Genomic DNA, 18205 nt, shown 5'->3' with positions numbered 1-18205 from the left:
GGGGGGACTGTGTTTTAAGGATCTTTGTCTGTTTCAGTTCGAGCAGTTTAATTTGGGGTTGTTAAAGTAGTAAGTCAGAACAATAACTGGCCGAACTGACACAAATGGAGCAATTCATATCTCTTGTCTTTATGAAATGCTGTTTGCTGCCAAATCTGTTTGATTCACGTCTTTTCACGCTAATTGCTTTTTGTCTGAGTGATATCTTTTTGGATGTGGTACGTGTTTGGTTTTCGTACTGGCATGAAGGGTGAGAGGAGGGAGAAATGTTCAAACAGAGCTGGTGATACAATGGATGTTTAGGGTGTTTTATGCAGTTTGCTCAGAGGAAGCAGCGTAAGGGAGGCAGAATGCTGGAGCAGGTTTTCCACTCTTCGTTCCCACCCTCTGCCCCTCTTTCTAACTCACTAACTGACCAAACACTTCGGACTATTTCTCTTAAAGAGCTTAATTGTATGGAGACTTGTCAGGAGTTTTCAGAATACTCTGCAAATATTATGACTGTTTCAATGGCAGGATTTCATTTAAAGGGGAAAATAAAATTAGAAGTATATGCTTGTAAGGTTTTTGTGTCCTACAAAAGACTTTTTTTTGTTGTAATTTAGGAGCTAGGAGTGTTATTTCTTTTCATAATAAATGAATGATGAACATTTTAGTGCAATTCAAATTACTGACTTAAACGAGGATCATTAAAATTTTGCACCCCATATAGACAAAATGTTACTTCAGCAGATGTTTTTAGTCACATATGGGCTTTCCCTTTTCAAATAAAGGTTTTATGCTGCATCCCTCTTGCCAGAACTGCCATTTTTATTTGGTGCAGGGGAGGACACTACCAGAGGCTTTTAATTAAAACTGTGTCAGTTCTAATTCAACCTATTTTCCCCCCGCTTTTATGCACTGAAAATGTCGGTATATTGGAGTCTGGAGGGGAAGTTACTAAGAGAGTTAATAAGTCACGATTGCAACATATTTGCCTAGGATAAATTTTTAACCTAGAAGATGCTTTCCAAGTCTTGGTGCCTCACAAAAGTGCATGTGGGAGATTGAGGGGGTTTTTATTTCTTTGAGTACTTTAACTGTTTGTGATGTGTGAGCTTTTCTTGCGCTTGTGGGAGGTTGGTATATGTGCATGAAGTCCTTTCAGACTTTTATGCTACGCTTGCACGTTGGTGGAACTGGGTGAGCACTCTAAATGGAAGCTGTATCATCTTATAATTAAAAAAAAAACACCCACACCTTTTTTTAACCCCTTCCTTTCCCAAAATTTAGCTATTGCATTGCCGTTTGAGTGGGTGATTTATGCAAAACTTGCTTTTAATGGGCTGCAGTGGACTTGTTCACACGTGCAAGTCACCGGTCTGGAATTGCGTTGTTAAAGAGTGCAGGGGGCAGATTGGCTTTTGTGCTTGGAAAGAGATTAGACTTTCACCCTTCAGATGCTACGCTGGACCTAGCTGGAGGGAAGGGCAACCACCCCAAGGTTATGCTGGTGTGGGATGTGTTCCTGTTCCCTGGTGTCTTTCTAGGAAGGTTGCTGTTGCCCACAGGGTTCACTGTCGCTGTGTGTGTGAATGATAGTCTCATTGGCAAGTCTTCACAGACAGCAACAATCATATCGACATAAAGGTAAAGGCTTGTATATCCTTTCCAGAGGTGGTTTTTCCTGATTGCTAACTGGTGGTGTGTTGAGAAGCTTGTTTTTCCACTGACTTTGCTAAACCTGTTTCAAGGATAAATAGGGGACTTTGCATTCTGCATGCTCCAGCTCTTGTTATATTCTCTGATAAGCACTATGCAAATATCCAAATAGTCTTCAGCAAACAATTTTTTTTATTTCTGTCTGGATTGGTGTGCATGTGTCTGTTGGTTACTTATTTTTTATTATTAAATTTTACTTTAGGTCACTAGGTCAGTGTTGATTTGTGGATGCAGGATTTAAAGGCTAGACACTCTTTAATCCATTTGTACATCTGGCCTTTCATAGTAGACATCCCATTTCCGTGTAACAGAGGAGTTGTTAAATGTCTGTTGGAAACTAATGATTTTTTTTTTTTTAAAGACTGTTTTTTTTAATCTTTGGTAGATTATTACAAGTGGCTCTGATGTTTATGCTTAATGCAAACAAATGATTGTCAGTGTAATCTGCTACATGATCTCTTGAAGGAGATTTATTCTAAAATACAGGCTTTGGGGACCAGCAGAGGTGATGGGTCATACTGAGTAGTGATTTGTTTTGGATTTTTTTAGGAGTGTAAGCTACATTTAGGTAGTTCATCTCACAAAAAAAAAAAAAAAAAGGACATTTCTAATAAACTCCCAACTAAACAGTGTCTAGAAATACAACCAAGTATGTAGTGGGCTCATAATAATCTTGTTAATAATGTCTTACATACTAAGCTTTCAGGACACTCGTCATTAAATGGTAAAATCCTGAGTCAATATATAGGAAGCTGGCTTGCGCATAAACGATCACAATTGTTTTCTTCAAACAGACAAGTCTTTCTGCTTTTCACTTGACACATGACTGTGGAATGCTGTTTGACATGACTTGGATTTATTTATACATTGTGTTTGGGCTGCTGCTTGGTGGAGGTTTTAAATGTGCTTGGTTTTCAGTACACTTTTTTCCCCTGCTGTTTACTCGTGTAGGGTGAACATTAAAACAATCAAACAAACAAGCCCAGGCTCCTTACTGTCTCCTTACAGCAGTATGGCTACTTAAAGGTTTCAGCCTGCAGCTCTCTCTGAAGGGCCAACTGTTTTAGAAAGTCCGGGTGCCTGTTTACAAACTGTTCTCTTTGCAGCTCCCATCAAATAATGGAGTTCTCCCGGCGCTGGATGTGGGAGGATAAACCTGCTGACACAGACACTGCTGCTGTTGGTCTGTTCTCCGGGCCTTAGTCATGTAAAATTACTGGTGCCTTTTATGCTTTGCATGGGCGGGGTCAAAATGCAGGCAGTAACACTTTTTTTCTTGATGCAGCAAAGAGCTGTACCAGATTTTAGCAAACACCAAAATTGTTGAATTCGTTCTGAAGCAGATCATCATACTAAACTAGTGCAGTGAGACAATGAGTAAGTAAATGGGAGAGATTGGCAATGTCCAGATTTATTATATGTCTGGGAATTGTGGTATGTTTTTTAGCCTTTTCAAGGGGGGATTGCATTTAGTACAGAAGTACTTTTGTCCTTCCTAGAAGTTCCATCTTGTTGAGGTGCCTAACTGGAGAACCTGAAGACTCAGAGCTCTTCTGCAAATGATTTCAGAAAATATTCCTCCCAGGTAATTGTTATTCAAAGTTGGGAAAAAAACAGGGTGGGGAGAAATGGCTGCATGCCAGCAACAGAATATCTTGAAGAGGGATTATTTCTGACTTTTTTTTCCCCAGTTCATCCAGTTGCTCTTACTATATAATTAGCTGTTCATTTTAAGTATAAAAATACTACTTGGACTGACAGAGACATGGGAATTGTTTACTTTTTGATGATTATCTCAACAAAGTAAGTCCTTGAGTGCACTTGGGAATGTGGAGCTCAGGACTGGAAGGAGCCACTTGGTCACTGAGGGGTTTTTGTGGGGGCTTTTCCCTCAGTCACAGGTAGCCATATAAGTTACACATCATTTAGATGTTCAGCAGGCTTTTCTTCTGGCACACTGCGAATTGCAGAGTGTTAGTGGCTATGGAAGCAAACTTTAGGCAGAACTTTAAACTGTACTAAATGATGAAAAGCCAGTATTACACTATGCTTCAGAAACTGTGCAGGAAAGATTGAAGTCATTGCCAGTGTCATGAGATTTCTGTTAGCAGTAGAAAACTTAAGCAGACACTTTGAGACATTAATTCTACTAGCAGGGTGATGCTTTCTGGACTCAATAGCCACAGTCAGTCTCCACTGCTTCAGAAAAATGGGAACCCAAAGCAGCCAGATTTTGAATCAGAGGGAAGAATAGTCATCTAGTCCTGACAGATGGTGGTAGAAGTGCTTTTCCAGCTGCTGATCTTTGGAGGAACTTTCAGTGCAGTCTTTTTGTACTTGTTCTTGACTATCTGTAGACATTTATTGACTTGTGTATTCTTCAGACTGTACTTTTAGCTGTGGTTTTCTCACAGAAGCACTTTACCTTCATGAAGATGGCATGGATGCAGGTAACCCTGGTATTAAACAGTGCTGCAACTTGTCTGTTCCACTTTTACTTGTGGTAACACTTACTAAAAAAAAATTCCACCTTCAGCTGCCCAGTTGTGTGGTGGTGTGGTTATAGTTCTGAGTAGCTGTTTTGGATTTGATAGCTAATATTGAAACAAAATATCATGAAAGCTTTTTCAGTAAGGGCTTGTGAACTGGGGATTGAGGCTGCAAAAGACCTGAATTACAGTCTCTTCTACAACCAAAGGTTTTGTTTTGTAGACATTGGGTAATGCCATGGGTGATGTGGTGTATTCCCTGGAGTGGTACCAAGCATATCTGCTGTTTGAGTAGTAGAGGGAAAATTAGCTCAAGAGCTTGTAATATTACATGAAAGATCAAGTTGATTCTGTAATGAGTTATTCCTGCAGGGCAAGACCTGAACTTCTCACTTGGAATTTTTCTTCCTAGTATCTCCTCCTCATCCCAACATCCTTTGTGTGCTCCTACACCCCCGTCCCATTTTGTACACAAGTTAATATTTATTTTATATTTTTTATTCTCCTCCCTTTCTTAAGGATGTCAGTGATGCTGAGGAAGATTAGTGAAAGCATGAAGTGGGTTTTTTTTGTAATTCAAAATAGTATTATGGCTTCCCATACTATGATTGCAGCAGTTACATTGAGACTAAGATCTAATACCTAGAATAAATAATTTGATGCTCATTGTACTTGTGTTCAACATGGTTGAGTATTGTTCAGCTTCCTAAAATATCAAAAGGGTTCATGCGTTAGATAAGATTACCTGCTGTCTTTCCTTAAATTTATCTTATGCCACTTTTCTTTACCACTGAAGTAGTTCTCTGGCAGCTTTATGTGACAAGGCAGTTTCCAAGACTAATTTTGATGTCTGCTCTCTTCAGTAGCTCTTGTTCACGCCATTGCTTGGAGCCTTATGTTGCTGTTATGACTTGGCCACCCACCATAATGTAACTGGCAAGTGTTTTAGTCCCTTGGCTTGTCAAGATTTCTGTGTGTAAGTCAGTTTTAACTGTGGAAGCTGCTACAAACACTCTTAAAGATAGCTGCGATAAGCCAAAATACGTTTGAAGGCCTAGGGGTGGAACTGGAGCTTTGCCTAAGAACCAGAACACAACAGTTAAAATCTAACACAATGAAATATTCACAGTTAGCAGTGTGAGCACTGTTTGCCCTTAGTAAAGTCAGCAGTGCTGCACTCCTCTGTTGTCTGCTAGCAGCATTCTGTTATTTTGGGTAAATGTTCTTTTTAAGATCTTAGTCTGGAACACTGTAGATAAAGCACCTTGCCCACCAATTTTCCCCCATATTACCACTTATTCTGCAAGCTGTGGCCTGCTTTCTGCTGTAAGAGGCAGACCATTTTGTTTTGGTGTGTGTGTGGTTATAAAGCTGATTTTATTGTAAAATATAGTTTTTCTGAACAATTGAATTAAATTTTCCAGACCTGTCTTGTCACTGATGGTCTTATTCCTGATGTTTCTCTGGTTTGCCTGAAAATACTCCAAAATTTTCCTTACTGTTGAAAAATTCTGAAAACTGAAGAATGCTTTTCTACTTGCTTCTTAACACAGGGGTAAAACTTCAGCTGGTAGCTGAGGTGGGTTCTTTGTGTATATGTGTGTCTTCCATGGAGTGTCCTCATCTTGTGCGAACAGAAGTGTGATATTCCCACAATCTGATACTAAACATTTGCAGTGCAAAACAATGCCCAGGACACTGTAATGATGAGAGGGAAAAGCCTCTCAATCCAATGTGATCTACTTACTGTTCTTTGATAATGTAGTCTGTTCATCATGTTTTAATGGATTAAGATTTTTCCTTGCGCTGAAACTGCTTTAATCCAGTTTATCTCAAAATCAGGTGGTGTTTTAGAATCTCTTTCTGTAAGAAAGACAACAATGAAACTTGACTGTGTCTGTTTTATAGCTGGCATCTTCTCTGACTCTAGGTTTTTCAGAATTCAGGGATAGCAGTAAAAGAACTGTGGGGAAAAGCTTATTGATTGCTTTTGTGTTGAAATAAATGATGGAAAGTTATTACTGTCTGGCTAATGAGGTCTGGTGTATGGATGGCAATAATTTAAAGGAAATTACAGTTTCATTAGTGTTGATGTGGTCTCAAAGGCTATGTTTAACTATCAGCACAACTTCACTATGTAAAACAGTCGCAGATGTCTCTGATCTTGCACCCTTACTGCTCCAAAAGCTGAAATACGTGTCTAAATTCTCTTATTTTTTCACCGTTGTGTGTATTTTTACCTTACTTTTTTGAAATAAATTGGTTCATAGAATTCCTTTTGATCAGTTTTCCCTGGACACTTGAGATGTGTAAGGTTGGATGGACTGGAAAAAAGCAGTACTGTGTATTAATGGCAGAGGAGAAAAAGCTCTGCAAAGAAGGTCCCAATTTGCTGACTATCCTTTAAGTAGTAGATCAAATTGGCCATAACAGGACAATTCAGGAGACTAAAGCTGTATGTGAGGCAGAAGGAAATAGTTGTGAACAGATAGTGACATTTTTTGTCCTGTGACATGATCTAGTGAGAGATGTCTCTGCCCATGCAGGAGGGCTGGACTGCATGATCTCTAAAGGTCCCCTTCCACCCAAACTATTCTATGGTTCTGTGATTTTTCAGAATGGAAAAGTTAATTTGACGCTTTCTAAAATGTGACAAGAAGGCTGGAGAAAAGTGGAAGGAGAAATGTGTCGTGCCCTCAACTTCCTCAGAAAGGACAAAGTCAGAGCTAAGGTGGAATAGATTGAAAATGCCTGTACTGTCACATATTCTGCTTAAGAAATATGAATGGGATTCAGGGAAAGACTAAACAAATTCATGGTGAATACGGCTTCCAGCATCTGGTAAAGTAGGGTTGCACACAAATGCATCTGCTGACATGGGTGGTGCATAAATTGATGCTGTAAGCCACGTTGTCTGTTTGATGCCTTCTGGGTGGGTTACCCAAACATTTGCTACTCTTTCTTGTCAGACACAGAATTTTTTTATTGAATGTTTTTTTAATTCTTTTTTTTTCCTGACCTTGCTGTGTATGCTCTTACCTACCCCAGAAATGTACTGATTACTCCACTATGTTCGTTGTGAATCTGCCATGCAGTTTTTTAATTAACTCAAACCAAGAATAATTTGTACTTTATTTTTAGTATCTAGCATTGCCCAAATTTGATTTTTATATGGACATGAAATCACGGTCTCTGCAATTTGACCTGCTTCACTTCAGTCATTAGTGTCTGGATTTTTAATGTGGCAGAGGTAATTTTTAAATTATGAATTCAGCCTTTCACTGTACTGAAGAATCTTAGGAAAATTTTGTGTGGTGGCCTTCCTCGTTTGGGTTGTGGGGTTTTATTGTGGGGCACATGTGTATTTTGTGTGTTTATGTGTGACCAAAAGCTAAATTAACTGGAAAATGAGTCTGTGCTGTTTTGCAAATATGTTAAATGATGTTTGATGTGTGAAGGTGTGTAAAGGTGGATGGCACATTTTTAGGGTAGACCATAGCCTTTTTCCTCCTTGCTTTTTTCCACTCTTCTTTAAGGAAGAGTATGCGTTTTTATGGTAACAGCTGCATCATGACCCCAAGCTGTTGAGGGACCAGAGCTGCCCTCTTGGTCTTGTACCACCTGGTCTGCTGGCCTGGCTGTAGGTTCTGGCTGGCAGGGGAGTGCACTGGCAGGTGGGAATGTCACCATCAGAGGTAATACTGTCACTGGGGACAAGGCAGCAGCTGTGTGGGAGACAGGAGGCCTGATGAAGCATCCTTCTCAAGGAGGAAGGCATTGGGAGGAGAAAGCAATGAAGAAGGCATGAGAAAAAGCAGGGTTGCAGGGCCAGAGTGTCTTCTCTTCGTGGGTATTTGCTAACTCTGTGTTAGCCTAATAGAATGGATAACACTATAAATAGTAATTTCTTCTTCCCTAAATCATAACATGATACTTTCTCTCAATTTTGTAGTATGTATATTTATAGTGTGTATATCTATATGTATACATGTGTATATCTATATCTATATATATATATGAAGGAGGTTTTAGAAATAAGAACTCTTAAACCACTTTTTTTTAAACAGAAGAATTGGCAAATCAAACCCAGTTGATCAAGGTGAAGCCTTTGACCACTTTTCATGTCTAAAATTAGAAATCCTTTAACAACTGATGATCTTTCTTTATTAAAGAAGATTAATTGAAAAACGAACCACAGATTCTTGGATTTATACTTTTTTTTTAAGTATGGAAGATACTTTAAGCTACTGAAAAACAGCTTTGTATGGTTAGTGTAAAACATACAGTTGCCATAGCAAAAGCAGTCCTTTTGTAAATGCTAATAAAATAGATGTAAGTGATGTGATCTTTGATACAGTTCTCTGATTTTGTAGAACTGCAACCTTTTCATTATTTGTTTGGAGAGTTTTGCAGTTGCTTGTATCGCTTCTATGCTTGGACTAAATTGCAGACACAAAGATGCTTCAACAACAAATACTGTGCAGACATATGACAAAAAGTTGTTTTCCCCTAAGAACTTCTAATGTTTGTTTGTGCAACCACAGGCTTTCCCTTTGGGGCACATAATACAGCTGAACTGGAAGAAAAGAAAAAAAAGATGGAAAAATACTGCTATTTACGTTCTACTTATGACATGGTAGTTGTTTACTCCATTTACCTTGAGATTGCTTGTTTTGCATCTCCTTGCATGTGAACCAGGAGAGCTAGGGAAGAGTGATGGAGTTTTTGATTTTCAAAACTGGGAGGGTAAAATATCCTTTCCACAGACTTGTTGCTGTTTAGGCTGCAGTTCCTGAGTATCCCTTAAGTGTTTCTCACCTTGCTGGGGGCTAGTTGCCCATCTTCTTAAGGTGCTATTGTTACTTTTCATTGTTGTGGCAGTCCTGAATACCTATTCCTAGAGTCCCTCTCTGCCTAGCCCACTTTTGTGTGGACTTTTCCTCTTCCCTACTTTTCTTGGTGGTCACTAGTTTCTGCAGGTCATTTGCTTAATAGAGAATTTCCCCCATCCTTATATTCATTATATACCTGAAAATCTTGAGTTGTCGTATGACTGTTTCTTCCTTCCTCACTTGCCTGTGTGGCAAAGCTTGAAGGATGCAGCTTAACAAGACAGCAGTACTTAAGTTGTGTGCATTGGACTTTTTTTTTGTGTTTTGTTTAAGGTACAGTTTATGTCCATCCAGGCTTCTGCACAAAATCACTTGTTACTGATTTTAGGCTAAGCCAAGAGTCATGAAAAGGGCAGCACGTGGAAGGTCTGACAGAAGTGAGGGTCACTTCGGGACAAGAGTGTGTAGTGTCTCGGTAGCTGATCCCATTGCCCTAAGAATAGCTGGGAGCCAAGTTGAACCCCTTTGCCTGGCTTTTGAGAGAGGCTTTCAATAGCATCTCAGGAACTATTTTGGGCTGAGGACAAAGCATGATTTTATTATTACCCATACTCAAAGTGCTGTGCTTTTGAAGTACTGGGACGTAAAGGAAAGTGGAGAGGGGTAGGTCAGTGTGAGTCAACCACAACTACTGTATGAGAGTCCTGTGAAAGGGGCCTTCCTCTCTTCGACTCATTGAGATGTCTAAGGGTATCCTACATGGGAAAAAGAAAGGTGGGAGGTATTTTCATATGGAGGTTCAGAAGTGCTCATTCTGCATTCTGTGTCAGGGTGACAGGTTGGTTACTGATCCTTTGGATGAGACAATCACTGGCTTGCACAAACTGTGTATCATGTCCTGATGCAGCATCCTCAGCAAACCTCTTCAAACACTTTGTGCCTGAAGTGAGCCTGCAGTAAGGAGGAGACAGCCCACCACAGCCACTCTGAATGCTGGACTGTGATTCACTGTCACATGAACTGATTTGGTTTGGGGGCTGTGTGTGTCACTGTGACATGATGCCCATGTAGCTCTGTAATATTTAGTTCAGCTTTCCAGGTCTCCTAACTGCACTCATGTGACTTCCTTCTCAACCTCCTTCATCACATTAAGAATATTCAAATTATTTATGTATATAATTTGAGTCTCCTTGTCTGCAAAATGGGGAAAGTACTGAGAGAAAGCTTGTGGTGCTTAGTTTGAAAGGTGCTAGGAAAAGAAAGTAAGTGCTGTCTATTTACTGTCAGATGTCTGTAAAAACTTTTAATTATTGGTGGTAATAAAGTGGTACATGAGGCAATAATGTTGATGTGAGATAACATAGTTTCATAGAACTAGTCTGCTGTGTAAGGACTAAAAACATACTGGGTTTAGTTGGTGTAGTTATTCCATTCATACTAAATGACAGTAACTACTGATTTTAGTAGTATGGTTTTAATTACACACTAATGACAACATTTTATTTAACTAGTTGTTCTCCATTCCTCTTCATCTGCTTTTTAGAGAAAATTATTTAAACTAACTTTATTTTTTAATTAACTTTTCTTCAAAGTTCACAGGCATATTTTGGTGACAGGTAAGGCACACCTGCACCTATTGTTGATGAGTTTTCAACTAATACTTGCCACTTTAACTGTGTTGTGCAGTTTGCATGTTTCTGCTCTTAAGAGTAAGCAAAGTTGGGGATGGAACACATGTTCAACAAGAGGAATAGGTTAATGAGATGTTCTCATTCTAACAGTTTTAACCTCTCCCAAATCCCCTTATTGGCTAGCTAATCAAATAGAGATAAAACAATTACTCTTTTACCTTTTCTAAAAAAAGAACAGGTTAAGCATGTGTTTTAAAGATTGGCAGTGGTGACTTCTTTATAGCTGTTTTAATGTTGTTACTTCTGGAAATGAAATAAAATCCCCAGTTTCCTTCGTGTGTGTAAAATTCCTTCTCTCTCCTTGAGTGGCAGCAGAACTGTGGTGACTCTTCATGGGCTGTGGTGGGTTGGGGGGGTTGCCTGTGCGGTCCATGGCTGGTTGGAGCTCTGACTCCTTGCCTGTTCTCTGCTTTGTCCCTGTGGCAAGGACTGAGGGAGAAGAGTGTCTTCGTAGCTCAGATGTCATCCCTCCCACATGTCATGTTGAAAGTTCCTAACAGTTATTATATACCTTTCCCCAGAGAGGAGACTTGATTTCTTGTCTGGCCCCTCCTTTTCCTTGTGTGACCCCTTCACTCCTCTTTGTTTGCAGTGGTCAGTAACCATTTATGTAGCTGCATATCTGAACCAATTGCTTTTGTAGTCAATTGTCTTCGAGTTTTCCAACCCACTGTGTTGCTTGTGTGAAAAGTGAAAACTATATTGCTGATCCCATCTGAATTTAAAGTCTGTCACATCCTTGTATGATAGGCATTATCAGTGGTTTTCCTGGGCTGGAAAGAGTATACCAGGCTGAAGAAAGGCTGACAAAGCCCTCACTGGCAGATGGGCAAAACAGGGACATGAGGAAAATGATTTGTTCCAAATATGGGAAACTGAGCAGAAAATTTATCTTCTCAACCAAGTCTTTCCTGGAGAGATAAGGTGTTCTTTTGTAGATGTACTTCATATGCAAGCCCTAGCAAGAGGGGCAGCCTTTGAACTCCTGGAGGTGAACTTCAAAATAGAAATATAACCTATGCATTGGAGTTCTCTTAGTTGGTTATGAAACTCAGCTAATGTTATTTTTTTTTTTGTTTTAATGATGTGATGATGGCCTGGATGAACAGAATTTGTATGTGTCTTTAAGGAGCCTGGGATTATTGGCTAGGAGTATCAAGCATGGGGAAATGCATCTTCCTAGCCCAGCGGTGTAAAAATAAAACAACACTTTAAAAACAAAAACAACACTTGCAAATCTTGGCCAAAGTGCTAAAAATGGGTTCCATTTAGATTTCAAATCCATATGCAGGGAGCTTGTATCTGCTCATCTCAAGAACAAAACAGACCGAAGTGTTGAAATAACTGGAGGAGTACTTGGGGTTTTTTGGCTGTTTTTGGCAGTACCCCCTGCCATTCAACATCTGTAATAGAAAGGAAATAATTAGCTGTCCTGTTCCAGAGGGCTGTCCCCTGGGTGAAAAACAGATATTCATGGATTGTTTTGCAAGTGTGTTCCCCGTAACCCTTGGTACTTGTCCTTCAAAGCAGTTCTGCAGCGCTGTGCTCCTGCACAGCCTCGAATGTGAGGACCACAAGTGGCTGGTGATGTGGGAGCTGTGGTTTGGACCAATGCAGAGGTTGAAGATGACCTCAGCTGGAGCAAATGGCAAGCTGGCTGCTATATTCTGATTCATATTATCCAAATTGACAGGGCTGGATTTAAATCCCAATTTTTCTCCTGCTGAGATGAAAGTGTGCCAGCCAGGGATCACATGGTGTGGGAGCTCTGAAAAATAAAAGAATGTTACTTGCAGTAACTTCCCTTTTCAGTTAATCCTTTTGCTTTTTAAAAATGTGCATTTTCACAGTTCATAATTCACTCTAATATCTTTGTATTGTACCCTGGGGCACAATATCTAGTTCATGCCACTTAAAAATTGATTTTAAATTATTTTAGTTGATTTTAATCTGTGCCAAATAAACTAATGTTTTCACAACAATTCTTTACTGCAGACTCTTTTGGTCACTGCTCTGATATCCTGTGTGTTGTATGTTTTTCATTCTAGGCATAAATTTAAATAGAGATTAGGAAATGCAAAAGATGATTCAAAATGAGCATCGTGCAATAAAAAGGGAGAACAAAGCACCAAACAGAAAGTGTACTAACTTGTCCTTTAACCCTGATACTGCTTTAATTTCAAACAGTAATGCAACTAATAGTGACAAAACTTTCATAGTAGCTGAAGTATTAGACAAAACAACTTACAGTAGTCCCTCCTCCTCCTTTCTCCAGCAGTTTGTAGGTTACATAAGCTGATTTCTTTGTTTTTCCTCTTTACTCGTGAACAGAGTTCACTCTCTTCTCTAAGCGGACTGGTTCGCATGCTTACGTTTTTCCTCTCAAAACAGGCTCGCCTTCAAGGAGGAGGAGCATAGTGTAATTGAAAGACCCAGCATGTAAACTGTCAGCATATACCAAACATCTGGGGAGAAGTCTTTTCTAACAACTTACAGGGCTTGTAAATAGGATAAATGTGAGCCTCTCCTAGGGTTATTACCATTGCAAAATCAATTTCTGCTGCAGTGGTACTGGATTATATTTGCAAACGATGTCTTCTGAACCAGGTAAGACTGAACAGGTTCCTTCTGTTAAGCTTTAATCTCTTCCAGACTCTGGGGTACGTTTGTGTCCAGAGACACCAAGAGTTAAACTTTCTAGTTTGAAGCAAATAAGCCGGTGAACATCAGCTGCTTTATGATGCAATACAGCTGGAATGCTCTGGTGGCTTTTTCCTCTTATTCTCAGTAAATGAGCTTGAAGTCTCCTGAACTGATTGTCTATACATCTGCCACACCAAGAACTCTGCTGCTTGTGCATTGTTTTGCTGCTGCTTTCATCAGCTCAAGACTTCCTTAAAAGCAGATCAGTTTTGTGGTGTTTATAAGTGGTTTCAGTTCCTGGCTTATTTGCCAGATTCATTGACCTCTGTTCATAGCTGTAACATATGACCTCTGTTCATGGATTTCTATGGGACATTTCTATAAGTAAGCATTGGCTCTAAGATTTATATCTTGCATTCTTTTAGGAAGTAGGTGCGCACTTGTGACTTCTACTCAGCCTTTCATGTATGCTGTTACAATAACCCATTTTGATGCTTATGCCACGATTAATGTATAGAATTGGCTTCCAGAATTAAAGAATGCTTTCTTTTATTGCACCACCCAGTGAAGGGTTTTGTTTTTTTCCATTATATACTCATGAGTTTTAAAGCATACTGTTGAAAATACTGCTTTACTTGTGAGTACATTTTTCAGTTCTGGAAAACATTCAGCTTAGGGTAAGTTCAATCAAAAGCCATACCCAACCCTAACAGTTTAATATAAGACAGTAAATATTCTGAGTTAGAGTTTTCCACAGAGAGATGGATGAAGCTGATCTGTGGGAAGTTTGGGTTTAGAATACTGGTCTCCCTCTCTGGAGAGCCCTCTGAGACTAAAGAGAGGAAAGGGAGTCACTGGTTGAGTGAGATTGAGATTTACCAGAGAAGCTTGGAGTAGGTGCATGCAAATAGTTCTACCCTAGCTCTCCTAAATTCAGTACTTTTGGGCATCTGATTTTTCTTGGTATCAAAGAATACTTATTTTCAAATAATTCTGTTGGCTCCTTACCTGTTTTATGATGAGGTTTGAAACTGCCCTTCTCCCTCCAGCTTTCAATAATCAACCAAAAGGATGGGAATCATACCTTTCCTCCTGCTCTTTACGTGTCATTTTGCTGAATCTACATGTGGATGTAGGAAACTTTTTTTTTTCACTGATCTATTCCATAAGGGCTGTTTTCTAGGATATGTAATGCATATTCTTTTCCTGTAAATGAGAAAATAAACCCTTATGGATTTTTCAGGAAGTATAATGTGGTACCATAACTACTATTCTTGGTAGTATAACTCATCTTTCCTCTTGCCCGTTGGCTTACTTTCAGTTTACAGAGGCTGAGGCCTGCAGTGTACTTACATCTAACAGTGGCAGTCTGAATGTCAACTATAGAAATACAATGGTGAAGCTGTGATCTTTGATTTTTTTTTATTTTTATTTTTTATTTTTTTGAGATTAACTACGTGAAGTACAGGTATATTTGTGTATGCTTTAAGGTGTCATAGATTATACTATCGTGGTATTTTCCAGGCAGCGTATTTCCAAGTGTCCAGTTAGAAGCTGTATGAAAGCAGTTAGTGCAGGAACAGACTATGTTGCAAATTCCTGGCTTGAAGGGTAAGAGTTTGAGCTTTTACCAGCCTGTGGAATAGCATATAGATACCTCCTAGTGTCACCTTCTCAGAACAGAACGGTGTAGGAGACCTATGGATATAGACAGTGTGCAGAGAAGTGCTGACAGCAGTAGTTCCAATCCGTGTAAGTTTGAAATGGAGTGGGCAAATATCCCTGAACTCCCCTAAACGGTATCTGAGAGAAGCAGTGAGTTGCTTGCTGAAGCACTGGCTGCCTCCAGTCAGAAAGGGAAAGAAATCCTTCCAGTGCTGGGAGTGGGTGAGAGGGGAGTGGCATGCCTGGAGGGACAGTGTCTATGGGAAGGTATAAATTCACGTGGCACTTTATTCATTGTTATCACAATGAGCAGTTAAGTGTGTCCAGGTACCTGAGCAAAACAGTTTTTCCAAGTACTAGAGGCCCATAACAAATATGGGAAATATGTAGAACGTACCTTCTCTGGACGTTTTTGAAGACTAGAACTTTATAGATTTATATATATATATGTACATATAATATTAGTTTTCACTATAAGGAAAACTGATTTCCAGCAATGTTGTTTTGAAGGGTCCATTGATACCCTAACCCAGAAGTCAACAATGGACTTCAGTGTTTTCATTAGTGCCATCTCTATGCTTTGCTTTGTGACTGCAGCACTGAGTCTTATGTTAGTCTTTTATGTGGTAGGTGCTATATAAACAGAGACAGACAGTCTATTAGTTTACATCATCGCTTGTAAACCCAGTGAATTTGTTGAGTCTTTACTGAAAATTCAAAATATTTATGGAATGTTCCTCTTCTCTATCTCTTCCCTTCTGCCCTGGGTTTATAATTACTATAAAACAGAAGGATTAAAGTTCTTTATTGTTAAGAGTTTGGAAATTTAGTGCCTGTGTGTTTCTTACAGTTTAACAGTAAATGCTTGACCTTAAGAAGGACAGGTAGTTAGGAAACTGCCCTTTAGATCGCCATAAAATATTTAACACGTTATAAGTGCTCTTGCTTGCTTGTGAAAAAGCCCTTACAGTCATGACCTGTCACTAAAAAAACAAAGGAAAGAAAAAGAAGGGGAGGCAGCAGCTGGTTTAGGTCATGTGAGGTAGAGAGGGATTGTAGTACTGCCAAATCTTGTATTATAAAAAACATTAAATGTTTAACCTTAAACAAATGTTGCTTTTTAAGAGTAATTTTGTAGATTTTATTTGCTCTGTTTTGGAAAACTTTCTTCCCCAACATGCAAGCTATCCACTTATTTTAGTGAATGTTTTGATGCTCTTTCTTCTGATGCCAAAAATGAGGCTCTAAGGAAAACAGTAAATATTGCATAGGAGTCAGCAACATTTTGTTGAGCTGAAGATCTGTGAGCAGCTGAAGTGATCCAGTGGGCAGTTGCTGCCAAGAGGCTGCCCAGTCCCTCCCTGGGACTTTCCCAGACTTTTGGTCTCACAGATGAAGCAGTTCAGCTCGCTCCCATGGCACAAAACTGGTGCTGAAGCCCACATCGACTTGCTGTGAGGTGCAGGGGGTTACACTGGCCTGGAGAGAAACACAAGAAGCCCTAGAGCGGGTAAGAAGTGAGCAGTGGGAGCTATGGGGATGTGGAGGGATGGAGAGAATGAAACTTTCTCGTTTTGGCGGAGAGCTGTCTTGCTCTGTCTGGGGTAGCTGAGGTTTGAGTGGGAGAAGAGTTTTTTTTGGTCTGTCCTGGGGCCTTCAAACATTTTCATTCTGAAATGTTTGCAAAGTGAAAGGTTGCACATCCTTGAGATGTGTTGGATGATACTGGAGCCATTACAAAATTATTTCTCTTCCTGAGGCGTAGTTGTGTTTAATGTATTTTTGCATTGCATGACTGCTTTTTTTTGTAATACATTTGCACACTCAAAGATATATATTTATGAGTATCAAGCTTTTAAGAACAGTATAGTAAATATTCATCCAAGTCTGCATCAAAAAATATTTGAATTCTCAACAAGTTTTAAGAAATTACATGCAAAATTCATAATACAGTTGTTCTTTTTATGTAAAAAAAGAAAAAGGACGTTTTTAAATGGGAGTCTAGAATAGAGAGGAGGGAGGACCAAACAGTAGAATAGTTCTGAATTTGAATCTCAGCCAGTTCCTAGCATTAAGTGTAAAGCTGTTTCAATATGTATAATTTTCAAGAGGCAACTTGAATATTCATGTGCAGGTCTGTTAGTCTGGGGTGAATTCTGTGGACAGCCCAAACTGTGGTCATCTCTGGGTGGTCATCTCTGGCAATCTAGGGCCAAGGGGTTTTTCCCCATTTGGGTTTCAGACAACTAGTATTTGGTTTTCTCACATAAGGGATGATTACAAACCGATGAGTAAGTGTGAAATGGTGATTGGTCTCTTGTTCCTTACGGAAAAGAGACAGCGTAAAAGCTGGCATAACTGTGGTAGGCTTTAAAGGGACTGGACACGGAAGGTCCTTCTTGAATGATTTCACAGGAAGGCTCTAAGTGTACTTAAATGAGGCTTTTTGTGGCTATTCTTCACTTTTTTTCCCTCAACCAGGTCAAAAGCAGGAAGCACTTGAATTCTTGTGAAGTGTCCAGCTTTGGGTCCTTTATATTTCTGGTTTGGTGCAGCGAGCATTCCCAGGGAACTGCTTGTTTTTCTCTTTCGTAGATGACGGTTGTTAATTACTTGGCAGGGAGACTGAAGTGCTCGGGGAGCCTGACAGCAGGCTGGCTGCCCCGGGCCCGGGGGAGGAAAGGCATTCACCATGGAGCAGCCGGGGTGCCGCACAGCTGCACCGCTGGTGCCGCTCTGAAGGGCCGAGTGTTCCTTTCCACCCGCGCTTTGCTCTTGAAGTGCACGATTTTATATTTTCTTGTAATCTTTCATGTAACAGGGAGTAGTGCCTGGTAGCCTGTTGTCATGCTATTGTGCAGTTAATACCCTGCTGCCTTTTCTGTAATTAGGGCATATTTCAAGCCATCCATTTTTAGATAATAGTTTTTTGATTAATTTTTTTTTTCCCCTTTCCTTCCCTACCGTTTGCTCCAACCCCCTTGAGATACGATTCAACAAAATCAATATTATCTAGTGGCTACTTGCTTCTGGAAAGGAAATCTTGTCTTCCTTTGACTATCAATACTTTTGCATCTTTGCCCAGGCTTCAGTGCATCTAAGGTGAATGAATGCATGAAACTGGCTGCTTAATTTTTTTTGGCAGGATTACATTTCTGATGGCTTAACTTTTCCAGACCGCATC

At 39.7% G+C, this 18205-nt stretch overlaps 1 protein-coding gene across 5 annotated transcripts in view; it reads left to right on the top strand.

Moving 5' to 3' along the window:
- FGD4 (FYVE, RhoGEF and PH domain containing 4) overlaps nt 1-18205 on the top strand; it is a 111698-nt gene that overhangs the window by 41090 nt on the left and 52403 nt on the right. The window contains exon 1 of one of the 5 annotated variants that reach the window (XM_051784543.1): nt 3201-3286. The exons of 2 other annotated variants lie outside the window; for them this stretch is intronic. Coding sequence is in view for 1 of the 3 variants with exons in the window: in XM_051784539.1 (XP_051640499.1) it covers nt 13305-13320 (16 nt within the window). In the remaining 2 variants the exon portion in view is untranslated. Of the gene's footprint in view, nt 1-3200; nt 3287-12152; nt 13321-15231; nt 16532-18205 lie in introns of those variants that run through there. 2 more of the 5 variants (XM_051784539.1, XM_051784542.1) reach the window with 2 other exon arrangements.

The sequence above is a fragment of the Manacus candei genome, unplaced genomic scaffold (genome assembly GCF_025592945.1).
Source record: "Manacus candei isolate 608988 ecotype Guabito, Panama unplaced genomic scaffold, ASM2559294v1 h1tg000018l, whole genome shotgun sequence".
In the NCBI taxonomy this organism is placed as follows: domain Eukaryota; kingdom Metazoa; phylum Chordata; class Aves; order Passeriformes; family Pipridae; genus Manacus; species Manacus candei.
This window is presented reverse-complemented; position numbering and strand designations above follow the sequence as displayed.